This window comes from Trichomycterus rosablanca, chromosome 26 (assembly GCF_030014385.1).
Source record: "Trichomycterus rosablanca isolate fTriRos1 chromosome 26, fTriRos1.hap1, whole genome shotgun sequence".
Lineage (NCBI taxonomy): Eukaryota > Metazoa > Chordata > Actinopteri > Siluriformes > Trichomycteridae > Trichomycterus > Trichomycterus rosablanca.
In genome coordinates this window covers 3,442,187-3,467,107 of record NC_086013.1, presented here as the reverse complement: position 1 = coordinate 3,467,107, position 24,921 = coordinate 3,442,187, and the positions used below count along the sequence as shown (strand labels likewise).

Sequence of the window (24,921 nt, the reverse complement as noted above, 5' to 3'; positions counted from 1 at the left end):
GTGAAATACTGAGCAGAGCATGATCCCCTCCCTCCGGAAACTGGGTCGCAGGGCAGTGTTCCAGCATGATAATGACCCCAAACACACCTCTAAGACGACCACTGCTTTATTGAAGAGGCTGAGGGTAAAGGTGATGGACTGGCCAAGCATGTTTCCAGACCTAAACCCAATAGAACATCTTTGGGGCATCCTCAAGCGGAAGGTGGAGGAACGCAAAATCTCGAATATCCGCCGGCTCCGTGATGTCGTCATGGAGGAGTGGAAAAGCATTCCAGTGGCAACCTGTGAAGCTCTGGTAAACTCCATGCCCAGGAGAGTTAAGGCAGTTCTGGGAAATAATGGTGGCCACACAAAATATTGACACTTCAGGAACTTTCACTAAGGGGTGTACTCACTTTTGTTGCCGGTGGTTTAGACATTAATGGCTGTATATTGAGTTATTTTGAGGGAAGAATAAATTTACACTGTTATATAAGCTGCACACAGACTACTTTTCATTGTGTCAAAGTGTAATTTTGTCAGTGTTGTCCCATGAAAAGATATACTTAAATATCTGCAAAAATGTGAGGGGTGTACTCACTTTTGTGATACACTGTATATGACACTAGCACACTACTGCTGGGTCCCAGGGTTTGAATCCCCAGCAGTGCTATCGACCGCTTGGGACATGATTGGCTATATCTGAGAGGGAGAGGGATGAATTGGGATCCTGTCCGGGGTGTGTTACTGCATTGCACCCAGTGATTCTGGGGAAACCGAACCCACCATGACCCTGACCAGTGGTACATTTACATTTGCGACATTTAGCAGACGCCTTTATCTAATTGTGACTGAATGCAACGCAACGCAAGGTCTTGCCCAACAGTGGCAACTTGGCAGTGGTGGGGTTTAAACCGGCAACCTTCTGATCATGAAACCATTAAAAAATAATATAATAATAAAATGTCAGGAAAGGCATCAGGCGTGAAAACTGTGCCAAATAAACTATGCAGCCGACTGATCCGCTGCAGTGTTGCCTAACTGGAGCAGCCAAAATGAATCATTTCTTTAGTGTATATGGGTACAGAGAAATCACCAGCTATCAGTCAGTCCGTATAACTAACTTTATTCACTACAAAATTCATTGAATTTTAGTTTTTTCACAAGGAACTTATTTAATATGAATAATTATTGATTAATAATGATTAATGTCCCAATCAAATATTCACAGAATCAAAAACAGTTGCCGAACTGATGGAAATAACAATCCTGCCCTGGTGACTGTACTTGCATTATCCTTATACATGGTAGAAAAACTCCCAACTATACTGAACAGCTGAAGTTAATGTTTCCCTGCTGGTGTCTTCAAAGTCTTAATGTTTTGAATTTGCTCCGTATTACCCAGTAACACATTAGCTTTAGTTTACACCAACCTGGCAACCCAGTCGGTATTTACCCAAATCGACCCTTTCACACGTAACACCCACCCGGTACATTTCGGTTTAATATGTTGTGTACTAAAAAAAAGAACACTCCGCACTTCCCGGAAATAAAGCACTGACAGATCTGGGATGTAACCGTCTGAGTCATTTAGCACTGAAGCGTGATGAGCACCTCCTCGATGATGATGAGTTCATGATTGCCAGCATCCACACGGGTGCATTACAGAGCGTAATCAGACTCTTTTCATAGACTGATTTGATATCAGATACGAGTCTGACCGCGTTTCCTGCCTGATTCTTCACCCTTCAGAGGGGCATCGGGTTGTGGATTAGTAATTCACCTTCCCTGGAACTTGGACGTTGACTCCGCTGTAGTCCACCATGTACATGGGCCACTGCTAAATAAGGAGAAAGAAAGTATATTTATTAGGGCTGGGTATCGCCACTAATTTCCTGGATCGATTTTCGATTCAATTTCGATTCAACACATTTAGGCATATTTGAGTTACATTAACAGGTTTTGTTTAAATATGGACAGATGTTCAGAGAACGAATGTGATAATTGTACAAAGAACACTCATTATTAAAAATATTTGTGTATTTTGTTTACATAAATAATTAATCCAAAACAGAAAACAGTAACATTCATTTTTTATTATTATTTTATATGTCTGACACGCTACAACATTGTAAATGTAATGTAAACATACACCTGGCTGTTGAACAGCTTATGCCAAGTTTACACTACACGACACTCTGATTAACACCTGGTCGCTGTAATGTTCACACTACACGACTGATCGGCGATGGGGGGTTTTACACTACACCATCTATCACCAGGGGGAATCACAGGCGAGCTTCTCTGCTCTCCAAAACTACGTTTTGTCACGAAAACACACGTGAGAAGTGATGAAAGGTTTAATGATACCACGTCCAAACATGCACATCAACAAGTAGTGAGAGATGAAAGTGTGTGGGCTGATTAAATAAATGAATCTGAGTGGATTTGGCAACACGAGCAGCATGGCTTGTTCTATAGTGAGTTGGAGGTTAATAAATATTTTGTTTTGTAGAGAACGATCAGGTCAGAAATACTGTAAAACTCGCGTGTGCTGATGTATTCTGATAGAAACTATATTGCGCTCCACCTGTTTACAACCTCGCCCCTGTGTTTCCCCTCGCTGTTTCTCACATCGATCGAGAGCCGAGTTTTGATCGCAGAGCGAACACCGAGTTCCTCCCGAATCCAGCACCAACCCGTCGCCGAGCGAAAATCAGTGCAAAAAGTTGTGTAGTGTGAACTAGACATAACTTGAGCTTCTGCCATGCTGAACTGATGTGCAGGTCAGATCTCGTTGCATGAAAAAACACTGGCTGGTCACGCGAAATTAAAGGGGGTAACAGATTTCCGTGTGCACCGTAAAAAGGGGCGTATTTAAAAGATCGATCTCGCGTTTATATGAATCGATATCGGATCGTTCAAATAAAGATCGATTCGAATCGAAAAATCGATTTTATAAACCCACCCCTAATATTTATATACTAAATATTCCTCTCTAAAGTATAGGCACATTTATTTAAATATATTGCTTTTATTCAGTGCTATACCCCTCGGCATATTTATGATTTCAGATTGTGTCCCAAAAAATGATAAGACTCCACTGCACCACACTGAGAGCCACGATTCGTAAGAGAACGAAATCTGGAACCATGATGAATATATACAAGAGGATTTCTCCAAAATCAGCAGCAACACATTACGGGTTCCTTCTAGCCTCAGTTTAGGTTAGGAAACAGACGAGGGGGAAATAAAAGTGTAAAAAAATAAACACTTGGACAACCCCAAGCTCTTCTGGTATAATGATCTACAAGCAAAGGCATCAAAATTTAAAGTCTTTCGGACAGGGGTCTCATTAGGTCCGGAGACAAGGTTGTGCAAGCGGCTGCGGATTCACAATCGGGAATTGGAAATGACTAAATTGGGAAATAAAGGGGGAACAATCGGGGGAAAATGCCACATCAATTACTTTTTGCATTTAAATTTTTTTAGCATTTAGCAGATGTTTTATCCAAAGCATCTTACAAATGACTGAATACAGTTTAAGCAATTGAGAGTTAAGGGCCTTGCTCAGGGGCCCAACATTGGCAACCTGGCATTAGTGAGGCTTGAACCTGCAACCTTCTTATTACTAGTTTATTACCTTAACCACACCTCTGTGTGTATTATATAGTAAAGAATCCACCACAGTTTGTAGATTTGGTCCCTTATCACACAGATTGAGCTTGTTAGATAATAGTTATTAATATTTGCTATTAGCCTTTGAAAGGACAGTTAGTTCGTACCATTACTGGAATCTGATTGGCTGGAGCAGCAGTGTCCTTAGCAGCTCCTGAGCGTGGGGGTGCTTGACTGCTGTCCAGCATTAGTTTACGCTTCCTTCGATGAATTGAGACTTCATTTCCTTCTGCAAGCAATTAGAAGAAGAATTCATTACAAACTGTGTGTATATATATACAGTGTATCACAAAAGTGAGTACACCCCTCACATTTCTGCAGATATTTAAGTATATCTTTTCATGGGACAACACTGACAAAATGACACTTTGACACAATGAAAAGTAGTCTGTGTGCAGCTTATATAACAGTGTAAATTTATTCTTCCCTCAAAATAACTCAATATACAGCCATTAATGTCTAAACCACCGGCAACAAAAGTGAGTACACCCCTAAGAGACTACACCCCTAAATGTCCAAATTGAGCACTGCTTGTCATTTTCCCTCCAAAATGTCATGTGATTTGTTAGTGTTACTAGGTCTCAGGTGTGCATAGGGAGCAGGTGTGTTCAATTTAGTAGTACAGCTCTCACACTCTCTCATACTGGTCACTGAAAGTTCCAACATGGCACCTCATGGCAAAGAACTCTCTGAGGATCTTAAAAGACGAATTGTTGCGCTACATGAAGATGGCCAAGGCTACAAGAAGATTGCCAACACCCTGAAACTGAGCTGCAGCACAGTGGCCAAGATCATCCAGCGTTTTAAAAGAGCAGGGTCCACTCAGAACAGACCTCGCGTTGGTCGTCCAAAGAAGCTGAGTGCACGTGCTCAGCGTCACATCCAACTGCTGTCTTTGAAAGATAGGTGCAGGAGTGCTGTCAGCATTGCTGCAGAGATTGAAAAGGTGGGGGGTCAGCCTGTCAGTGCTCAGACCATACGCCGCACACTACATCAAATTAGTCTGCATGGCTGTCACCCCAGAAGGAAGCCTCTTCTGAAGTCTCTACACAAGAAAGCCCGCAAACAGTATGCTGAAGACATGTCAACAAAGGACATGGATTACTGGAACCATGTCCTATGGTCTGATGAGACCAAGATTAATTTATTTGGTTCAGATGGTCTCAAGCATGTGTGGCGGCAATCAGGTGAGAAGTACAAAGATAAGTGTGTCATGCCTACAGTCAAGCATGGTGGTGGGAATGCCATGGTCTGGGGCTGCATGAGTGCAGCAGGTGTTGGGGAGTTACATTTCATTGAGGGACACATGAACTCCAATATGTACTGTGAAATACTGAAGCAGAGCATGATCCCCTCCCTCCGGAAACTGGGTCGCAGGGCAGTGTTCCAGCATGATAATGACCCCAAACACACCTCTAAGACGACCACTGCTTTATTGAAGAGGCTGAGGGTAAAGGTGATGGACTGGCCAAGCATGTCTCCAGACCTAAACCCAATAGAACATCTTTGGGGCATCCTCAAGCGGAAGGTGGAGGAGCGCAAAGTCTCGAATATCCGCCAGCTCCGTGATGTCGTCATGGAGGAGTGGAAAAGCATTCCAGTGGCAACCTGTGAAGCTCTGGTAAACTCCATGCCCAGGAGAGTTAAGGCAGTTCTGGGAAATAATGGTGGCCACACAAAATATTGACACTTCAGGAACTTTCACTAAGGGGTGTACTCACTTTTGTTGCCAGTGGTTTAGACATTAATGGCTGTATATTGAGTTATTTTGAGGGAAGAATAAATTTACACTGTTATATAAGCTGCACACAGACTACTTTTCATTGTGTCAAAGTGTCATTTTGTCAGTGTTGTCCCATGAAAAGATATACTTAAATATCTGCAGAAATGTGAGGGGTGTACTCACTTTTGTGATACACTGTATATATATATATACTATATGTGTGTGTGTCTGTTTTTAATTCTATTTCAGCGTTTCTCTCTATATATGGATTGTAATTGTAATGTAATGTACTGTAATGTAATGGATTGTAATTGTAATGTAATGTAATGTAATGGATCGTATGGCAACGTATTATTGGAACGTACCTGAACCTGACGTTGGAGGACAAAGCTGTACAAAAGGCCTAAACAGAAATATAAAACAACATTTTAGACAGACATCAATTATTCATCACAAACAAATAACTTGATGTTAATAATTAATACAGCTCAACAGTGATTGGCTGTCCAACTATAAACTTACTGTAAAGGTGTTTTGATACTGATGCTGATGTCATCTCTGGCCTGAAGGATCTTCTCTAATCGGACCAGGTCGTAGGTGTTGGGGTTTCTAAAGGGAACCTCCTCCGGAAGTCCTCGAACCTCTATGGAGTCCGGATTGGCCCGGATCAGCTTGTACGGGACCACAACAGGTCGATCCAAACATAAAGCTTCGCCTGAACATATCACGTATAAACAAAAATCATATTACTTATATATGAAACCTTCGATACAGGAAACTTGAGACAGGATGTGAAATGGACAGAGAAAGCAATGATTTGTACTATTTTTATTTAAATGCAGATACAAGTGAATTAAACCCTCTGCCTTTTTTTGTATTTCACATTCTGTCCATACTTTTTGAGGTTAGGATGAGAGCAGAAGAAAATCCCAGTATACTGACCGTATTTCTTGTTGAACAATTCTTTCACTTGTTCCCGTAGTAGGACCTTTTCACCCATTCGACTGGCCTCTTCATCATCTGTTAAACCAAATCATTGACATGTTTTGGCCGCAATTCTTTACTAAATTCAAATGTATATAATACAAAAAATAATAATAAAAATCTCTGCTATACTGCTACGTCTGCATTTCTGCCAACTTGCGCCAGCTGTTGTAGCTGGATCTAAGCATGGGTAACGGCCACCAAATGCTACCGGTGGCGGCAAGTCTGTATTTTACCTTGTACTGTAATAATTATTATTACTATTACTACTACTATTATTATTCTATAGTTGTTTATTGTTATATTATTATTGTGTTGTTATTATCATATAAAGTCATTCCCCCTTTTTTCAGGCATAGTCAATATTGTCTGTAGACGCTCGACCAGCTGAGAGCACATCTGGGGATTCGAACTCTGGATCCCAGCCGTAGTGGCCAAGCACAATTTACCACTGTGCCACCCGAGCACCCTACTGTTTTGCTATAACTAACATTTAAATTATTAATGATTACATAAATACTTAAAAACATTCTTACCACTTGTTGATGAATACGTTTTCTTTAATAAAGTGATTCTTCGCGGTGCTAGCAATAAGAACAACATGCACTTTAAAAACAAGCTTTTTAAGCAGTGATAAACATTCTATTCTTAGATGAGTTTGTACCTGGTTTGGGGATAAGTCCTTGGAAAGGCCTGGGGAAACAAAATGAGTATTGTGGTTAAACTGCAACCTGCTTTGTTAGAACACAGTACAGTGTTACAGCATCTATAATGCTTGTACAAATGTCGAACCAGCAAAGCTGGAACAGTTCTTGGCAGATACCTCATGATGGTGAAAGAGATTTTATCAGCCACCGCCAGTATCCTCTCTAAATTCTGTGAGCCGAAGGTGCATGGTTTTCGGAAGGGGATTCCCGGAGGCAGGCCCTCGATGATCACAGAGCCGGGGTTACTCTTGATCCTCTTGTAAGGCACTTGCACGGGATATTTGATGCCCAGTGCTTCGCCGTACTTTCTGTTGAACAGGTCCTGGACCTGCTCCCTTAGGGTGTTGGCCAAGTCGATCCGAGAGAGCTTCGCTTCTAAGCTATCTGTGAAACGAAAGATAGCGAAGGTGTTACTTAGATCGTTTGAATAGTTTCATGATCCTTTACTGGTTAATACTGGTTACCTAGGAATGCAGGACGTTTGGAGGCAGGTCCAGGATCTTCTGGAAGGTTGTCTATAGAATCAGACTCTATAGGGGGGAAACAGACCGAACTCTCGGCTACCTGTCCAGGTGACGGCTCGTCCGAATAAACGGCAACTGTTAACCACATGACGTGCATTTAAAGTTCAAGTAAAGTAGGTAATGTGCAAGCGTATTTTTTCACTGGTCCACCCAAGCGCACACTTATTAATGTTATTAAATATAGACTAACCTAGCGTTAACATTAGCTATACAGTATGTACTCTGGCCCAGGTGCTCAAAATTGTGCATGCAACCAATATAAAAATTCAGATAAATTATGATATGTTATCTGTTTGTGGTTCATTCTGATTACCTGAGTCGGACGCCGGCTGAGGTGGAGGTTCGTTCTTGAGCTGAGTGTCTGTTAACAGCTCCGGCCTGAAACACACAAACATCATTCTCATTATAATACAGTTCTCTGTGATGGTAGTGTGGATGTCACACAGCTTCAGAATCATGGCAACCTGGGTTTGATCCTCAGCCCTGTGTGTACTCCAGTTCTCCCACTTTCCAGAAATATGCCAACAGGCCAAATAGATTGGTTGGGTACTAAATTGCCCCTAGGTTTACTCTGAGAGTGATGCTGAATTTCTCATTGCTAAGCAACCCACCGTGTCTTGGGTCAACGGATTATTCTGGTAGTGGTGATGTGATGTGGGTGATGTTTTCTTGGCACACCAGTTGAGAATGAGCCAGTATTTCAGCATTTAGCAGATGCTTTTATCCAAAAAGACCTACAGTACTGTGACAGTAAACACTCAAGCAATTGAGGGTTAAGGGCCTTGCTCAAGGGTCCAACAGTGGCAGCCTGGCAGTGATGGTGCTTGAACCAGCAACCTTTTGATTACTAGTCCAGTACCTTAACCACTAGGATACAACTGCCTATAATGAAGCCTTTATGAACATGACAATGAGCTGAATGTAATTTAACAGCCTTCCCAGTCACCAGATCTGAATCCAGTGGCATAAATGTGCAGCAAATATGTGATTCAATCAAGTCAACATGAGCCATATTTCCCAAAGAATTAAAGCTGTCTGAAGAGCAAAGGGGTTCCTACAGAGTGTTATCATGGTGTTCCTAATAATACAGTCAATGAGAGTAAATGTGGCCACGTGGTTTATCCTCAGTACCTTTCAGACCCACCTTTTTATGACAAACTGGATGTGGTTACTGGCACTGAGGATCCTGCGAAGCTTGGCTGCCCCGAAGCAGTTCGGTCTTCGGAATGTCGTCCCCTCTGGCAGTCCGGTGATGAACAGGTCCTCGGGATACATCTGGAACTTGGAATAGGGAACCTTCACTGGTTCGGGCAGACCAAGAGCTTCAGCTAGGGAGGGAAATACAAAGTGGAAAATGATCTTACAAAATCGTCAAATCTGATCAAAATTTGACCTGATGTTTATAGGGCGTAGTCAAAAAATGCACAGACATGACAAGGAGAAACTGATTCTCACTGTTTTATGAAACTCTGAACTGCTACAACTGGCTGTGTGTCTGTACAGGGAGGGACAAAGGCTGAAACAGGGTTCCTTGTCATTGGGGCCGTTAGACAGTATACACTCTGAGCAACTGAGGGTGAAAAGCCTTGCTCAAGGGCCCAACAGCAGAAACCTGGCAGTGGTGGGGCTTAAACCAGCGATCCTCTGATTACTAGTCCAGTACCCTAACCGCTAGGCTGACAGGTGAAAATAAACCATGGGTGGCTTTGCTTGTGTAGGAAGCATTAGCTCTGATTGGCTATGACTGGATTGGGTAAAAAAGGGGGTAAAAAACAGATTTGATTCCTCACCGTATTTCGTACTGAAGAGACCCTCAACCTGCTTCCTCAGCTGCAGGATCATCTCCCCAATGTCTTCTAAAAGAAAGTCCAAACAATCACATGGAGCGACCACCGACATTCGAACCCCAGTGATCAGAGTTCATTAAGTGTGGCTTACCTTCAACTACTCTCTTAAGCCCTGGTGGTGTGGCCTTCTGCGCCAAGTCTTCCACTAAAGGTCACAGAATCATCCATCAGTAATGCAAAGTGATGCGGCCCGGCTTTATAAATAATAAGCATGTCTAAAACTAATAAAAGCGCTTTTCTTAATAGTCCCGGACTCACCTGCTGTTTACTCCAGTGACCATTTGTGTAAAGCAGACTTTAAAATAACATAAAATTAATCAAAGGAAATGAAACGAAATGAAGAACGGTGAGTTAATATGAAAAGCTCGACTCTGGCTGTGCAGCTACAGGTTCATTTGAAACCTGACTTCCACCTAGTTGGGCATCAACACCCCCAACCTCCCTTCTCAGAAGTAATTTGTTCCAATTTACTTCAAAAAAGCATTTAAAAGGTCAGGTCCTCTGTTGAACAAGAAGGTCCGACTGGCAACTGATGTTGTAATTAATCCAAAAAGTGTTCAATAGGGTTGAAGTCAGGGATGTGACCTCAACAAATCAAGTCTTTGTTGTTGATTTACGCCCATGAGGACAGTCTTACAGGGAACAGAACGTCTTCTTTAAATTGTTCCTATGAGTTTAGCAGTATATGATACACCTGACTTTTTGGCTATATAATGTAGCTGCATCAGGACCGAGTTGAGCTTTCTTATTAACCCGCACTGCAATACTGTGTCATGGGGTCCAGGAGAGGGAGTTTACAGTAGGAACGCTCTACTATTGGGAGAGTTTTGTAAATGGAACAGTCTTATTCAGGGCAGAAAATGAGGAAATCAGGTGCTGGTAACTAGGCTGAAAGCTATGGGATGATTATCTAGGATGGGATGTTCTAAGCTTCTTGTTTTGTTTGTTATGATCTGCCACTATAAGGGAAACAAAGAAAGTACCAGTCCAGAAGCCGCTGTGTCCTCGATCCTGGTGGAAAAAGGAGCAGTTACCTGTTAATGGTTCCAGGGGGCGCCGAAGATCAGAGGTCACGGGTTCAGTGTGAGGTTCGTTTGGCTCGTCTGAGGATGCATTAGGTTCGGGAATAGCTAAAGAGAGAGAGAGAGAGAGAGAGAGAGAGAGAGAGTGAGAGTGAGTAATAGAAAAGAGTGATTGTGTTGTGATGTGACGCCTTCTGTTCTGTATTCTCTTCCATGCTTGTTTATGCATCAGTTGGCATCAGTACAAGCAACATTAAGCAAGGTGATGAAATCCAAATAATCACAGGAGGGGAAGTTAGCTGCAGAGCAGGAAGGGACTGAAAGCAAATCTGTACCAGTTAGATGAGAGAGGTTTGTGAAATATGGCCTCAAAATTACATCCTGCTTACATTTACATTTATTATTATTATTATTATTATAGGAAAAAAGGGAGCAGGTACCACATCTGGTACTGTCACTTATTATAATAATTATTATTACTATGATTATTATTATTTGTATTATTGTTATTATTATTATTATTATTGTTATTATTTTTATTATTATTATTATTAGTAGTAGTAGTAGTAGTAGTAGTATTATTGTTATTATTATTGTTATTTGTATTATTGTTATTATTATTATTGTTATTATTATTGTTATTATTATTATTGTTATTATTATTATTTTTATTATTATTATTATTATTGTTATTGTTATTATTATTATTATTATTATTATTATTATTATTATTATTGGAGGAAGAAAAGGAACCAGATATCATACCTGGTACAGTCACTTGAATAATTTCTCCATCTGGTGGTTCTGTTTTGATCTTTTTGACAGGTATACAGTCTCCAGAGGGCCCTGAAAAAGAAGCAGATTTTTTATTTTCCTAAAATCACGTTCCATGTACAAAACAGAAAAGAACAAAGTAGCGTGTGTTGGTGCCTTACCTGCTTCACACTCTACTAACGGACTGACGCAGGAACTGGTGGATCTTAAAGACACAGACATCAAACAAAATGATGAGCCTGAAGCAGCGTGGTGAGTAAACACTGCAAAGCCTGACTGAAGAGGAGATATTTAAGATTCTTATTGATGCTGTTTTAAATTGTGTGTTTGCTTCTCCAGGACATACATCCGGTGTCTCACTTTAACTGGAACTGAAAGGTTGATGTTATGGAGTGCTGCAATATTTGAACCTGTTGTTGTAGCCTACTGTTCTTGGCCAGTACTGTTCTTGTTGTAGGCCATTGGCTCAGCAGTGTTTCAGTGTTTCATTAACAAGTCAACAAGGTGTGTCCACCTGCAATACTGCCACTCACTGGATGTTTTTGCACCATTCTGTGTAAACTCTAAAGACTTATGGGTGTTAAAATCCCAGATCAGCAGTTCCTGACAAACTCAAGCCAGCCCTGAGGTAAAAAAATTGGAAGGCAGCTGGTTCAAGCCACTGTTGGGCCACTGAGCGTGATGCACTGCAGTCACATGACTAATGTTGATCAATAACAGCTCCTATAAGCTTTACATTAGCCTTACAATTCCTGTATACGAATAAATTAGCTAATGTCTCAGCCTTGACACGTACCTGCTGCTGTGAGTGTTGCTGACCAGTTCCAGAGTGGCGTTTGGCACCCTGAGGCCCTCTGGAAAGCAGTCCTCGAGGGCAGAACTGTCCTGCTTCCCCTCCTCCTTAGCGACCTTCCCTGCTGCTGATAAAGCATCGCAGAAATGAGCTGCCGCTGAGCGAGCGCTCAACCCCAAGCGTATCGGCTTTAAGGCAACGAGAGCCTCGCTGCGAGAGGTAATTCAGCAAATCTGTCACTCACCTGTAAAGATCCGCTCATCAAACATCCTGCGAAGAGACAAACAAGTCCGTAAACACACCACGGCTGGAGAGAGGCTCGCTGCTCGGCATATCGAAACGCTTGATTTGGATGCGCCAGGCCGACGGCTCAGCGGGAGATTTCCTGATCGTGCCAAATCATCAGGCACAGGCTGGAGTAAGGATGGCAGCGGTTACCACACCCAGCGGGTGGCAACGACGCTTTGGATAGCAAACGCCAGTCTGCCAGATGGCACTCGGTGGCCTGAAGTTTGCTTTTATTAATTCATAAAGAAATTATAATCAACAAGATCCTGACAGCCTTGGTGTGACTGTTGCAAATTAAAACACTCGATTATGGGGTTTTCCAAAAATTTAAGACTCCTTCATCAGGCCAGGGCGTCCCGATAGAACCTGTAGGTACTTGTTGTAGACTTTGAGTCCTGTTTTGAAGTTAGCCAAGCAAGTTTGGTGGCACTGCAGTTTAGGTACTTGGTTGAATAACACAGGTCAGTGTTCAGTGCGATACTGTCCACCTGTGCTAATATAAAAGACCACCATAAATGTGGGCACTTTTTAAAAGAAACGCCTTTAAGATCTCTTACCGTCTGACCACAAAGCGAACACTGTGTCTCTCCTCCAGTATCCGTTTGAGCTTGGGCACTCCGTAGGTGCACGGCCTCTTGAAGGGAATCTTGTCCGGTATTCCTATAATCTCCACTGCTTCTGGATCACAGGCGATCTTCCGGTATGGCACGGGAACCATGTGATCCAAACCCAACGCTTCAGCTGACAATTAAAAATAGACCTGGTTACCTCTGGTTCCTATATAATTAGTCATTTAAACAAGGATTTGTGGTGAAACATGGCAACCATTAGGCTTATTACTGGGTGATTGTGTCCTCCACAGTGCATGACATCATGAAAAGATCCAGTGGATCCAGAAAAATCTTTATCACTAGTAAAAAACACAGCGATAAATTACTCAAGCCCATCACCGCTGACATCCAGGGTTTGAGTCCTCAGCGGTGCTATACATATATATAGACACGATTGGCTATGTCTGGGGGATTGGCTTCCCGACTGGGGTGTCTTATTGCAATGTGCCCAGTGAATCAGGAAAGACCCGACCCACCGTGACCCTGACCATGTTCGAGCTGCTTTCAATTCAACCCAGATCAAAGTAAGTGAACGTCTGCAAATCAGATTAATAATATTCCAATTAATAATATTTTATAAATAAATTAAAAATAAATTATTATTAAATCAATAACATTTAAAAATATATATTATAATAATTTATTATAAATTAATTATTAAAAATAATTTGTTATGCATTAATTATTTAATAATTATTGTTATTATTATTTTAATTAAATACTAATTATTATTATAATAATTTGCAGCTGGTTGATGAGTGAAACTTTACGTTTAGTGTTGTGGTTAATAGCCTGAAACTGACTCACCATAGCGGCTGTTGAAGAGGATCTGGACACATTCTCGCAACGTGTTGATGTCCTCTGTTTCTCTGATAAACGATTCCCATTTTTCTGCACAAAGTAATACAGTAATATGACTAGGGCCCGACTAAATTCACTGGAATATGTCTCTCGTCCGTGTTTTAACCTCCTCCCCCACTTTGCGTCCACAGAACTGGTTGTGTGATTCTAGCTGCTTCAGACTTTGACATCTTGGACATTTTGATTAAGCGATTATTGCTAACTGAATTGCCGTAGGATCGCTAGGACGCCTCATAGTGCGAATGAACCAGTAATCTGAACCAGTAATTGGAATTTCACAGTAAATTGCGTATTACACAGAAACGGCTCGGTTCACGGTCCGTGACGTGATTTTCACGGTCGTGAATTAGGTAGGACCTTAATTATAACCAAGCAACGCTCCCGAGCACTCAAGTGCTTCAATCGGCCGTGTTTGAGGTGGGGTGGGTGATTTTGGCCAGACAGCCTAGCTACTGGGAAGAGCACTTGTCAGTGGGCTCACTGTGCCGTTCCCATGCCCGGCTGAAAATAAGGCTGATCAGTTATGTATGTGGAACACAATGATCCGCTGTGGCGACCCCTGGATACAGGAGCGTGAGTGTGTTTGCGATCTGCTGCACACCTGATTTTTCGTGTACTATGGAGAACAGAAGGCGCTTGGAGATGTGGATGCTGGGGGGATTCTGGGTGACGTCACCCGTCAGTGATATCCGCTCACCTGCGACACACACAGGGCAACAATATCAACCATGATCGTTAAGGCCCTACTTAATTCACGGCTGTGAAAATAGCTTCATGGACTGTAATTCAGACTTGTGTGTGTTTGTGTTTACCAGTTTAACATTTAACATCCCGTTTACTAGCTCATTTCATGACACAAGAATTATGTAGGGCCCTATTCATACGACTAGTATACTGAAAACTCTGAACTGAGGCCATTAGGATCTCTGCGATACGCCAAAGTTACAGTAGAATATGTGAAAAACATCCACCATTAACCAACAGTCCGTCTCTTGTCATGCTCTGGTATAAGTACAGGGAGGAACCGCTCACCGCTGTCTGTGCCGTCTGTATGCGGCGTTCCTTTCTCCTCGCCTGCCATCCATGCCGGCGGTCTCTCCTTGATCAGGCCGTGCGCGGCACAAGATTTCGGATCCTGTTTGCCATCCTGGTGCGTCTGGGAGGGCGCCGGCATGGCGTACAGGAAACTGGAAAGCACCGAGCTGCTGGCGAGCGCTTCCTGCGACGGAGCTTTGATGGGAGTGTGGTTGCTACCTACAGCGGGCTTGGCGGTAGGGGAGCCGTGGTGGGTGGTTTCCGGACCGACTTTGCCATCGCCCTGAGGTTCGTCTGGGGTTCTGGGTTCAAGACAAGATCTTGTATTAGTTTTATCTGCATTGAGCCATGATCAAAACAACATCGACCTACGTAATTGGTCTATGTTAGCCCTGTTAGCACAGTTGGGCTAATTAGCCTTTGACATTATTTACGGCTACTGTACTCCAGGCTCTGAGCCTCAAATAAGACTGTGATCTTGAGTTTAGGCATTTGCTGGGCTCGGTTATTGCTGGCGAATATTCAAGTACATTACTAATTAAAGCCAGTCTGGATTAACACAGTTAATTAGCCGACTAGCGCTTCGTGCTTTTGGATTTCAGCTTTGATGAATGTGTTCTTAAAAAAAAACAGGACTCACTTCGGCCCCCTCCATCGTCAGACACAGCCAATCATGTCTAGGCTGAGTGATAGCACTGCTGAGATTCTAACCCAGATCTCTTTGAATTAATGATTAATGTCTTATTAAAATATTAAGCATTATAAGTAGTGATAATAGAGCCGTAACAACTAATTAATTACATTTTATTATCAATATTAAGAGTTTACAGTAATACAGATCAATTTAAGAGCAATTTTCTTTTTGTTTTTGGCTGCACTAGCGCATTAGTCTACACATATTGGTAATTCCATCTGGTTTCAATAGCCAAATTACAGCCTCTAAGCCCTTTGTGATTGTCTGTGGTTTTATTTACGCACAGTTCACAGCACTGACCGTTTGACGATGAAGCGGATGCGGTTGCTATGTTCCAGAATCTTCATTAAAGTCTTGGTGTCGTACTCGGCGGGTCTCCGCAGGGTCACTCCGTCGGGCAGGCCGTGAACAGTCATGGCGCCGGGATCCTTCAGGATCCACTCGTAAGGCACGGGGACCAGGCTGCTCTTCCCTACAGCCTCACCTGCGACACATCACACATACAGTCTTAACTTACACATAAGCTTTACAGTAAAGTACATCTAGTTCAAGCATGAGACTGTTGGACATCCCATTCCAAAAAACATGAGTATTAATATAGAGTTTCCCTTCCAATTGCAGCTATAACAGCCTCTACTGTTCTGAAAACAAAATCTCGGACTGTATCCTTGGTCATTTGGGCACATTCAGTCAAAACAGCCTTTGTAAGATCAGACACTATGTTCACTCCTGGTCCTGACATCCAACTTCTTAACTTCTTGCCACAAACAAACGCTTTCACCTTCACCTTTCACCTTCCTCATGGACTGACGTCTCCCCCCTACTCTATGGCATTAGGACGCACCAGAAACGTTCTTCCAAAAGCAGGGCTTGAACAGTCTGCTACAGAGCTCTATAAAGAAACTCCACTGGCCTGCACAGAACCCTGACTTCAGCCCCACTGAAAAGCTCTGGAATGAACTGGAACATCAAGCGAGGATTCCTTGACCAACGCGAGTGCCCAGATTACAAATCGTGTCATCGTTTGACTAAATGGACACAAATTCCCACAGACATACTTAAAAACATAAAATCTTGTGAGAAGCCTGCTGTGTTATAGCAGAAAAAAAGTTCACATAAAGGTCACTCTATTATAACACCACTTGCTTTTAAAATAAGATTTATAATAAGCTCATGGCCAGGTGTCCAAATACTTTTGGTCAGAAAGTCTATATCCTTTTTTAAAGTTTGTGTAAAATGAATGCAGATTTGCTTGTACAAGGTTCATGTTCTCACTATAAAGCACGCTGAAGACTTCCTCCACCATCTTCCTCAGGACGAAGGTATTGGAGTGGGTCTCCGTTAAGGCCCGCTGCTTTACCGGCGCTGCCCCGTCTTTACCGGCCCGGCTGCAGTCTGCGTCTGGAGCTTTGGTGTGGGAGTTGACTGAATTTAGCGCCTGCAGACAGGACACCCCTGCGGAGAGTGAATCAGAGGGAGATGATTTGTATCGGTGAACGACATCAGCTGTATATCTGTAACGTTAGATGTAACGTTATGATTTAGAAATCAAGACTCACGGCAGAACTTGTGAAAGTCGCTCTGTATTTCCTTCCTCGAATTCAGAAAAATTCTCCCCTTCTCGGTTCCCATGGCGATCACGCTGTCCTCGTGCACGGTGACGCACGCCACCTCGGCGTTCAGCTTGGACATAGCAAAGCACTGAGAAGGAACACGATAAACGGTCACAATGTTTCATGATGTGCACCTGTAGCGGACATAAAGTCAACAGAGGTGACCGTACCACAGAGTCCAGGGCCGACACCAGACTGGTGAGGATCTCGTGTCTGGCGGAAACCTGAGGGCCTCTGGGGTCGGCGCGGGAGTTTAGTCTCAGCCCATCGCATCCGAGCTTCCGCAGCTGCGCCATCCCGCTATTGAAGACGCACGGTTATAAATGACATTAAATACAATATAAAAAAATATACACAGAAAATGATTTGCACAACAATTTGTGTAGCGACATCAACATTATTAACGTGACCAACAGATTTCCAATGTTGTTACAGATTAATATAAACAAATTTAGAATTTGATGCCTGCAACACACAGAAAAGTTGGGAGAGAGGCGTGTTTAGCACTGTGTTCCATCACCCTTCCTATCAGTGAGACTTTTTAATTATTTGGGAACTGGTGACACTAACTGGTGCAGTTTTGCATGAGGAGCAGTCCATGGGCGCCACTTCTGACTCTCCTGTACATGATGCACCAAACATTTTCAACAGGAGGCAGATCTGAACTGCAGGCATGACAATCAAGCACATGCACCATTGCGAACAGGCATATGAAATCCAACTCTCATTCAAACTGAATTATTATTGATATCCCACTTTTGACATCAGCTGTGTATCGGTATTGTTCAGTATTAAATGATGTTCATGCTTTTTTAACGGTGTGTATCGATCCCAAACATTTCCGACACCTCTGTTCATCGATCATCAGACCCACAATCCTCAATCAGAGACACTTTCAAACACACGGACCAATAAAACAAGAACGAGTGGGCTGTTCGGGGAAGAAAACAAGATCGCAATCCTAATTCCGGGCCCTGCGTTCCTATGGCAACGGCAATCCGTCTCCTTGGAAACTAATCTCGAGGCACGCGAACAATGCGGCCCAGGCTTTTTAATCTGTGCAGACGCTCGGAGCCTTTATGCCGGCTTCGGGGCCGAGCCAAAAAAAAACACACACGCTAAACCTGCTGTTACTCCTCCGAATCGGGGTCTGGAGCCACGGAGGCCTTTCCGAGAGCCAGTACGGTTCAGAGATGAACGGCTTCGACTGATAGTGGTGCTTTTGCATGCATTTGTAAAACCGAAGTCTGTATGAATGAGGTCAAGTGCTGGTACCGCTTTATAATTTCAGTTTTATTAGACTGGATGCAGACGAAAGATATCTGAGGTTACTGTGCATAAGATGAATATGAGATGGATACGCCAATTATTGCTCCATTATTCAGGAGCATCAATGCAGCTGAAGTGGTGGGTCATACTGGGGGGAAAAAACAACTAATGCTCTGGTAATAAATAAAGTTTAAAGACTTGTTCATATGAAACATCATTTGTGACTCTTTATATGTTAATAAGACGCCCTAAGCTTGTCGGTTAACAGTTCGACTAACCATCGACTAACGGCAATCAGTTATCGCTTAAAAGAAACCAATGTTCACCAGTCCAAAGTACCCTTATAGAGCTCCTCGGAACTGTCTAAAATGAAACCATGACTTTGTCTCTTACAGTGTTTAACCCCAACAAGCCCACAAACACACTTCTAGCAGCAAAAGGACATCATCCGTTTGTGAACTATCCTAAACTCAGAGCAGGACAGACTCACGTACTCATAATAATCACCACCGTTTTCCTTTTTCCAGCCATCTAATCACTGGCAGAGACATCCTGTTAGCCTTTCCTCGCTGACTAACTGCCCATACGGTACTTCGGAGACGTTATCACGGATGTAAAGTGTGTCTCGAACTCCTCTGCGGATTTGCTCGCGGCTCTGGATGCCACTGATACACTAATGGCCCTAACCAGCACTTGTACAAAATTCCTCCACTGGCGGCCCAAACGGTTCCGGGGGGGCAGTGTCACCGGTGCGGTGGCATTTCCTTCCAGGCACGGTTTAGCACGAAATACGTCTCGAGTCTGGCACTTTCTGGAGAAGTCGCGCTCAGAGCCGCAGGGAAGAAATGAAATTTATAGTGGTACGGTGCAGTAAAAATCTGTTCCATCTGTTTCATTTATTTTTGTATATTTGCCACAATTGATTCGGACATTGAAACTAAATTTAATATAAGAGAACACAAAGCAGGAGAGCAAGTCTTCTTTTGGGCGGCTGTAATGAATAAATGAAGGTCTATATATATATATATATATAGTCCCATGTAATTAAAAGGTAATAACTACATTAAATAACGGTTTTATTAAAAAAAAAAAAACAATTTATAGTGAAAATATGTTAATATTTATAAATTGTTAATGTTAACATCTGTATGTTAATGATAATATACTTTGCAGAAGCCCCTTTGGAAGCAATTACAGCTGTAGTCTAAGTCTACACTTTGTCTGGGCCATTCAAATAAACTTAGATACTTGCCCCGAAGCAACCCTAGACAGTGTCACCAGTGTTCCAGAAGCTGTTCATTCCTCCCAGACCTGTCTGTTGGTGCTTCAACGTTGCATTCCAAAAAATATTTATTAACCTCCAACTCACTATAGAACAATCCCTGCTGTTCCCGTAGCCAAATCCACTCAGATTCTTTTATTTTTTCTCCTTGATTTTACATCAGCGCACAAACTTTGATCATTCACTACTCGTCCACGTGCATTTTTAGACGTGGTATCGTTAAACCCCTCGTCACTTCTCGCGTGTGTTTTCGTGACTACACGTAGTTTGGGAGAGCAGAGAAGCTCGCCTGCGATTCCAGTTGGTGATAGATGGTGTAGTGTGTGACCCCCTATCGCAGATCAGTCGTGTAGTGTGAAATACACACCGACTTCAAAGACTCCCGATTACAAGAGATCCGGTCGTGTAGTGTGAACTGTCGTGTAGTGTGAACTTGGCATAAGCTGACTTGTACTTACTAATGCTCTAATTCATTTCCTGGAAAAAAAACCACACTAACTTTGGTTCTAACAGAGTTTTAGTAGACTTGTGTTCTTGGACTGGTGTTTACGTAAACTAGAGTAAGGTAAAGTTTACTGTGGAAGCTCTTCTGTAAGTCGCTCTGGATGAGAGCGTCTGCTAAATGTAAATGTGCAACGGTAATTTTACATTTACGTTTTCGGCATTTAGCAGACGCCTTTATCCAAAGCGACTTACAATACAGTTACAGTATACAGTCTGAGCAACTGAGGGTCAAGGGCCTTGCTCAAGGGCCCAACAACAACCTGGCAGTGGTGGGGCTTGAACTAGCTACCTTCTGGTTACTAGTCCAGTACCTTAACCACTACGCTACAGCACGGGAATGGCAGCGGTAGCTCAGTGGTTAAGGTAATGGACTAGTAAACAGAAGGTTGCCGGTTCGAGTCCCGCCACCACCAAGTTGCCACTGTTGGGTCCCTGAGCAAGGCCCTTAACGCTCAATTGCTCAGAAAATATACTGTAAGTCGCTTTGGATAAAAGCGTTTGCTAAATGCTGAAAATGTTTATGTTTTTTGATGGATAAATATCGGATAAATGTGTGTTCAATATTTAACAGTCGCAGATTAAGAACAGATATAGAAATTATTCAAATTCAGAGACTTCTGACTAGTTATAAGTTACAGTAAGACGCTATATTACTCAAACAAAACAATTATCAATGAGGAAAAGTATCACGGTGTGATATATCGCGATATTTACTTGATAATATCGGTCAGCTGTAGCGGGTCTCTGTTTAACGGTGACACCAGCAATTAGCTTTATAAGAGCCGATTAGCCGAATGTAATTCAAGTCTATTTGACATTGTAAAAATGACCTTCTTAATTCGACATACATTTAATATTCGTGGCTATTTAATTAAACACAAATTTGTGCCTAAGCTGTCAAATTTGCATGTTTTTTTCTCGTATCTATTTGGATAACTGTTAACAACAGGCAACAATGGAAAGTGTTCAGTTTGCAAGTTGCTAGCAAAAAAAATACAGGTAGCGCCGCCTACAAGCAAAACAACGCATTCTAGTTAAAACAATGTAAGAGAAATATATATAAAACCTGGATATAATGATTTAAATACGTTTAAATAGTGTTAATGAATAACGCGCAGATTAAAATAATGTATCCTGTGGCGTCCTTCTTGTTAGCATCGATGCTAACCGACCTCCTCCCCCCGAGAATTATAATCTCTAATTCCTCCAACAAAACAGCCGTTTAAAAAGTCGCACGCTCGCTAAATATCCACATATAAACACGATATAAGTGAATAAAAACACAAACAAGTTACTAAATGTAGTCGGTTTGGTTAAATCTTACCTAATTTTGTCAATCCGGGACTGCTTTTATTCTCCGTGTAATCCAACCTTCCCTCTAAAGCACAGCCACACCGACTCTATCAAATCCCCTAATCTGGAGCATGTTCCTCCTTATTTCCTAATTTCCCCCCCAAAACAACGATAAAATATGATCAGTTTGGGTCTTTTTTCCTCCTTGTTGACTATAAAGCACCGACAGTGTCCCCTTTCCCCCTTTCTTTGTTCTGTAATCCAGTAAAATTGAAAGTCATTCGCTTTCGCTAATCCCAGCCCAGCACAACAGCAGCATCCATTGGCTGTCATTTACATACAGGATTATTAAAACACTCTCAGAGGAAGCAAGAAATCACAAAAAACTTCATTCCAAACTGCTCTAAACGATACCCTTTAACATTTTAACACTTTACTAGGAACACCGTGCACACTTGTCACTCTTGCTTTGATTAAAGTGCCTTCCCAGTCACCAGATCGGAATCTAACAAATCTAACACGATTGAATGCATGCTCAATAATCCAGGTACACAAATCCACAAAGTTGAATCAGTTCATCTGGACACAAGTTTGTTGTAGAGATACGTTTCGTCACTCAATCCGAAGATTGAGTGACGAAACGTATCTCTACAACAAACTTGTGTCCAGATGAACTGATTCAACTTTGTGGATTGAATTTGTGGTTTATTACATGAATGGGGCGGCACGGTGGGTAGCACTGTCACCTCACGGCAAGAAGGTCCTGGGTTCGATCTGTGTGAAGTTTGCATGTTCTCCCGTGTCTGTGTGGGTTTCCCCCGGGAGCTCCGGTTTCCTTCCACAGGAGGTGAATTGGAGATACAAAATTGTCCATAACTTGTGAACTAACAAATCTTGTGTAATGAGTAACTACCGTTCCTGTCATGAATGTAACCGAAGTGTAAAACATGACGTTAAAATCCTAATAAATAAATAAATATTACATGAATAAGTAAGTGTACATGTGTGTACATTAGTGACCAGTAAGAGTATGAAATAGTTCCTATTTGTTTCAGCATAGACCAACAATTCTAAATGGTAATTATATGGTAATAACTGGTGGGTCTACTTAAACATGTTACCTAACTAACCCCCCACAAAACTGTTGTTTTTATTTCTTTTGGGTGGTCCTAGTATTACTTAGGAGGGTCAGAACACCCAATCCCACATGTTATTCAAACCATGGTTAAAGCCTTATGTATAGATGACTCCAGCTATATGAAATTTATTGTTCTTCTTATTATTATTATTAGAATAAGTTGTAGTAGTATTATTTATATTAGCTCTCGAATTTTCCTTTTAATTCGTCTTAAAGGAGAATAGTTGGGTTGAAGTCAATGCTTGGTGAAGCCTCTTGAGTTCCTCCATACCAAACTCATCAAACCTTCATTGCAAGGGTCTTTATGGACCTCGCTTTGAGCAGAGAGACACAGTCATCCAGGGACAAAACGTTCAGCACAAATGAAGAAGGAATAGAGCTGTCTATATACTGTATGTGCTATATAGCAGAACAACGGCCTCTCTTGACATTTAATATATCTCTGACTGTGACATTTACAGGTACATTTTTAAAGGGTGGTCATAATTTTTTGGCTGACAGATGATGGGTGCATGTTGGATGAATAAATATATCTGTTGTGTTCTCACTATTTAGACAAAAATGCAATAACAAAGGCTATTACAAAGTTTAAATACTCCAATTATAAAATTTCTATAAACATTCATTATATAATAATTTAATCTAATAAAACATCACAAAGCAACAGGATCTGATTTTTTTTTTTTTAGTTTAATGATTGAGATTTTGGGAACAGTACAGCTAGAGCAAAGAAAACTGGAATATTTATAACAATGTAAGACCATCAAACAGCTTAATGCTTTGTTCGCAAACATGGGGGCCAGCCCTATCATCTCATCCGTTCCTATTGATATGATTACATTAGAAAAGAGCTCATTATTATAACAATATACAGTCTTATGTAATTGTTCGGACACCCATGGTCAAATACCATCCATGGTTTGTAAATTTTTGAAGTAAAATATGGTCATATTTCTGCCAATTTAGTTGCACAATATTAATATTAACCAGAAAATTAGTAATTATTCATTAAATTGTGCAACAGTGGATGAGGATGTGGCAAAATGGCATAGCTGTCTAATATGCCAACCCACCACCACTGAGACCCAGGATTAGGTCTCAATAGTGGCATGATTTGGCACTCTATAGAATCAATTATACATGACTGTTGGAGGAAAGGTTAAATTGGTAGTCATCTGCTTTAGTTCAATCAGTTCTAGAACTGACTGGCATGTGCAGACATGATCCTATATTTGTGTTAGAACATTCTGTACAAACCATCAACACCCAGTTTAAGAAGTGACCAGAGTTCCAGTTTCGGTTGTGCTACCAGCCAATATTACAATTGAGGATTCGAACCCTGGATCCCAGCAGTAGTGAGCTAGCATGAGTGTGATTTACTGCTGTGCCACTCAATTGTCTAATTACTAGAGTAAATAGAACTGACTAAAAAAGAGGGAAAAAAGACCCAAAACAAAACGTGTTCATGTGTGTTGGAGGAGGCTTGTGCTAAAAAAGAGGGGACATGCACAAAACCCAACAAAGGATAGATTGGGGTGTCCAAAGCTTTGCATAAAACTGTACGTGTATAAAGAAAATCTGCCATTTGAATCAAGCCGATAATTTGACAGAAGAATTTATGATGTACTTAATCAGAAACATTCATTAAAACTTTATTTTTCATGTTTACTGAGATAACAAAAGTTCAAAGCCCAAATTTAAGTCGATTAGGCATTCAATGTTTGCAGCATACAGTATGTGACACACACATATACAGCAATGACACGTAACTACCGGAGTTCCAAACTCAAATCTGCGTATATTGTTTTCCATCAAGTCCTTTCGGTAAAACAGTGAGAAATCCGTACACTTAATACGCTGCGCTGGCATTCTTAACGTTACAATGCAGTCTTGGAGGGTGGCATACAGATAAATGGTAGAACACTGTAGTCGTTTCTAGCTGCATCCTCACGGGACAATATTGTGAAGCCTCATGCTAGTCAGAAGAAGCCGGCTAGACCAGAAATAAAAAAATAATGCACATTATCTTTAAATTTAAATTAAATCAAACCCTTTCGGAATAGTAAACAAGCCCAACAGTAGCTCTAAATCTAAATATAATGAAATAACTCACACAAACAAATCACACTCAGTTTAAGCTTTAACAATTCCCAGTTAACGTAGCTCTTTTTACCCAGTTACACTTAGCTTTGCGCATTTAAAGCATAATCAGAGCAGTGCAGCATTTCTGAGATTTGTAAAAGTTGTGTGTAACATTTCCAATGCTTAAACTTTCTAGTAAACCTCATTAACCACTAGCAAT

At 41.7% G+C, this 24,921-nt stretch overlaps 1 protein-coding gene across 3 annotated transcripts; it reads right to left on the bottom strand.

Annotated features, from left to right (window-relative positions):
• Window positions 1-622: 622 nt before the first annotated feature.
• On the bottom strand, window positions 623-21,573 carry gtf2ird1 (GTF2I repeat domain containing 1). 3 transcript variants are annotated; one of them, XM_062988300.1, is made up of 27 exons: window positions 21,513-21,573; window positions 17,304-17,433; window positions 17,080-17,221; window positions 16,796-16,975; window positions 15,821-16,004; window positions 14,824-15,128; window positions 14,393-14,488; window positions 13,738-13,821; window positions 12,877-13,060; window positions 12,276-12,301; window positions 12,035-12,158; window positions 11,400-11,443; window positions 11,230-11,310; window positions 10,477-10,572; window positions 9,534-9,587; window positions 9,386-9,451; window positions 8,740-8,923; window positions 7,909-7,973; window positions 7,536-7,670; window positions 7,188-7,455; window positions 7,029-7,057; window positions 6,901-6,948; window positions 6,323-6,400; window positions 5,903-6,095; window positions 5,746-5,783; window positions 3,765-3,886; window positions 623-1,819 (listed from the first exon to the last, which is right to left on the bottom strand). In XM_062988300.1, the coding sequence occupies exons 2-27, from the start codon at window positions 17,427-17,429 to the stop codon at window positions 1,751-1,753; spliced, it is 3,021 nt and encodes a 1,006-aa protein (XP_062844370.1). In that variant the 5' UTR covers window positions 17,430-17,433; window positions 21,513-21,573; the 3' UTR covers window positions 623-1,750. The 3 variants fall into 3 exon arrangements, with proteins under 3 accessions (XP_062844370.1, XP_062844371.1, XP_062844372.1); XM_062988301.1 differs by having other exon boundaries at window positions 3,765-3,883; XM_062988302.1 differs by having other exon boundaries at window positions 12,035-12,155.
• Window positions 21,574-24,921: the final 3,348 nt, after the last annotated feature.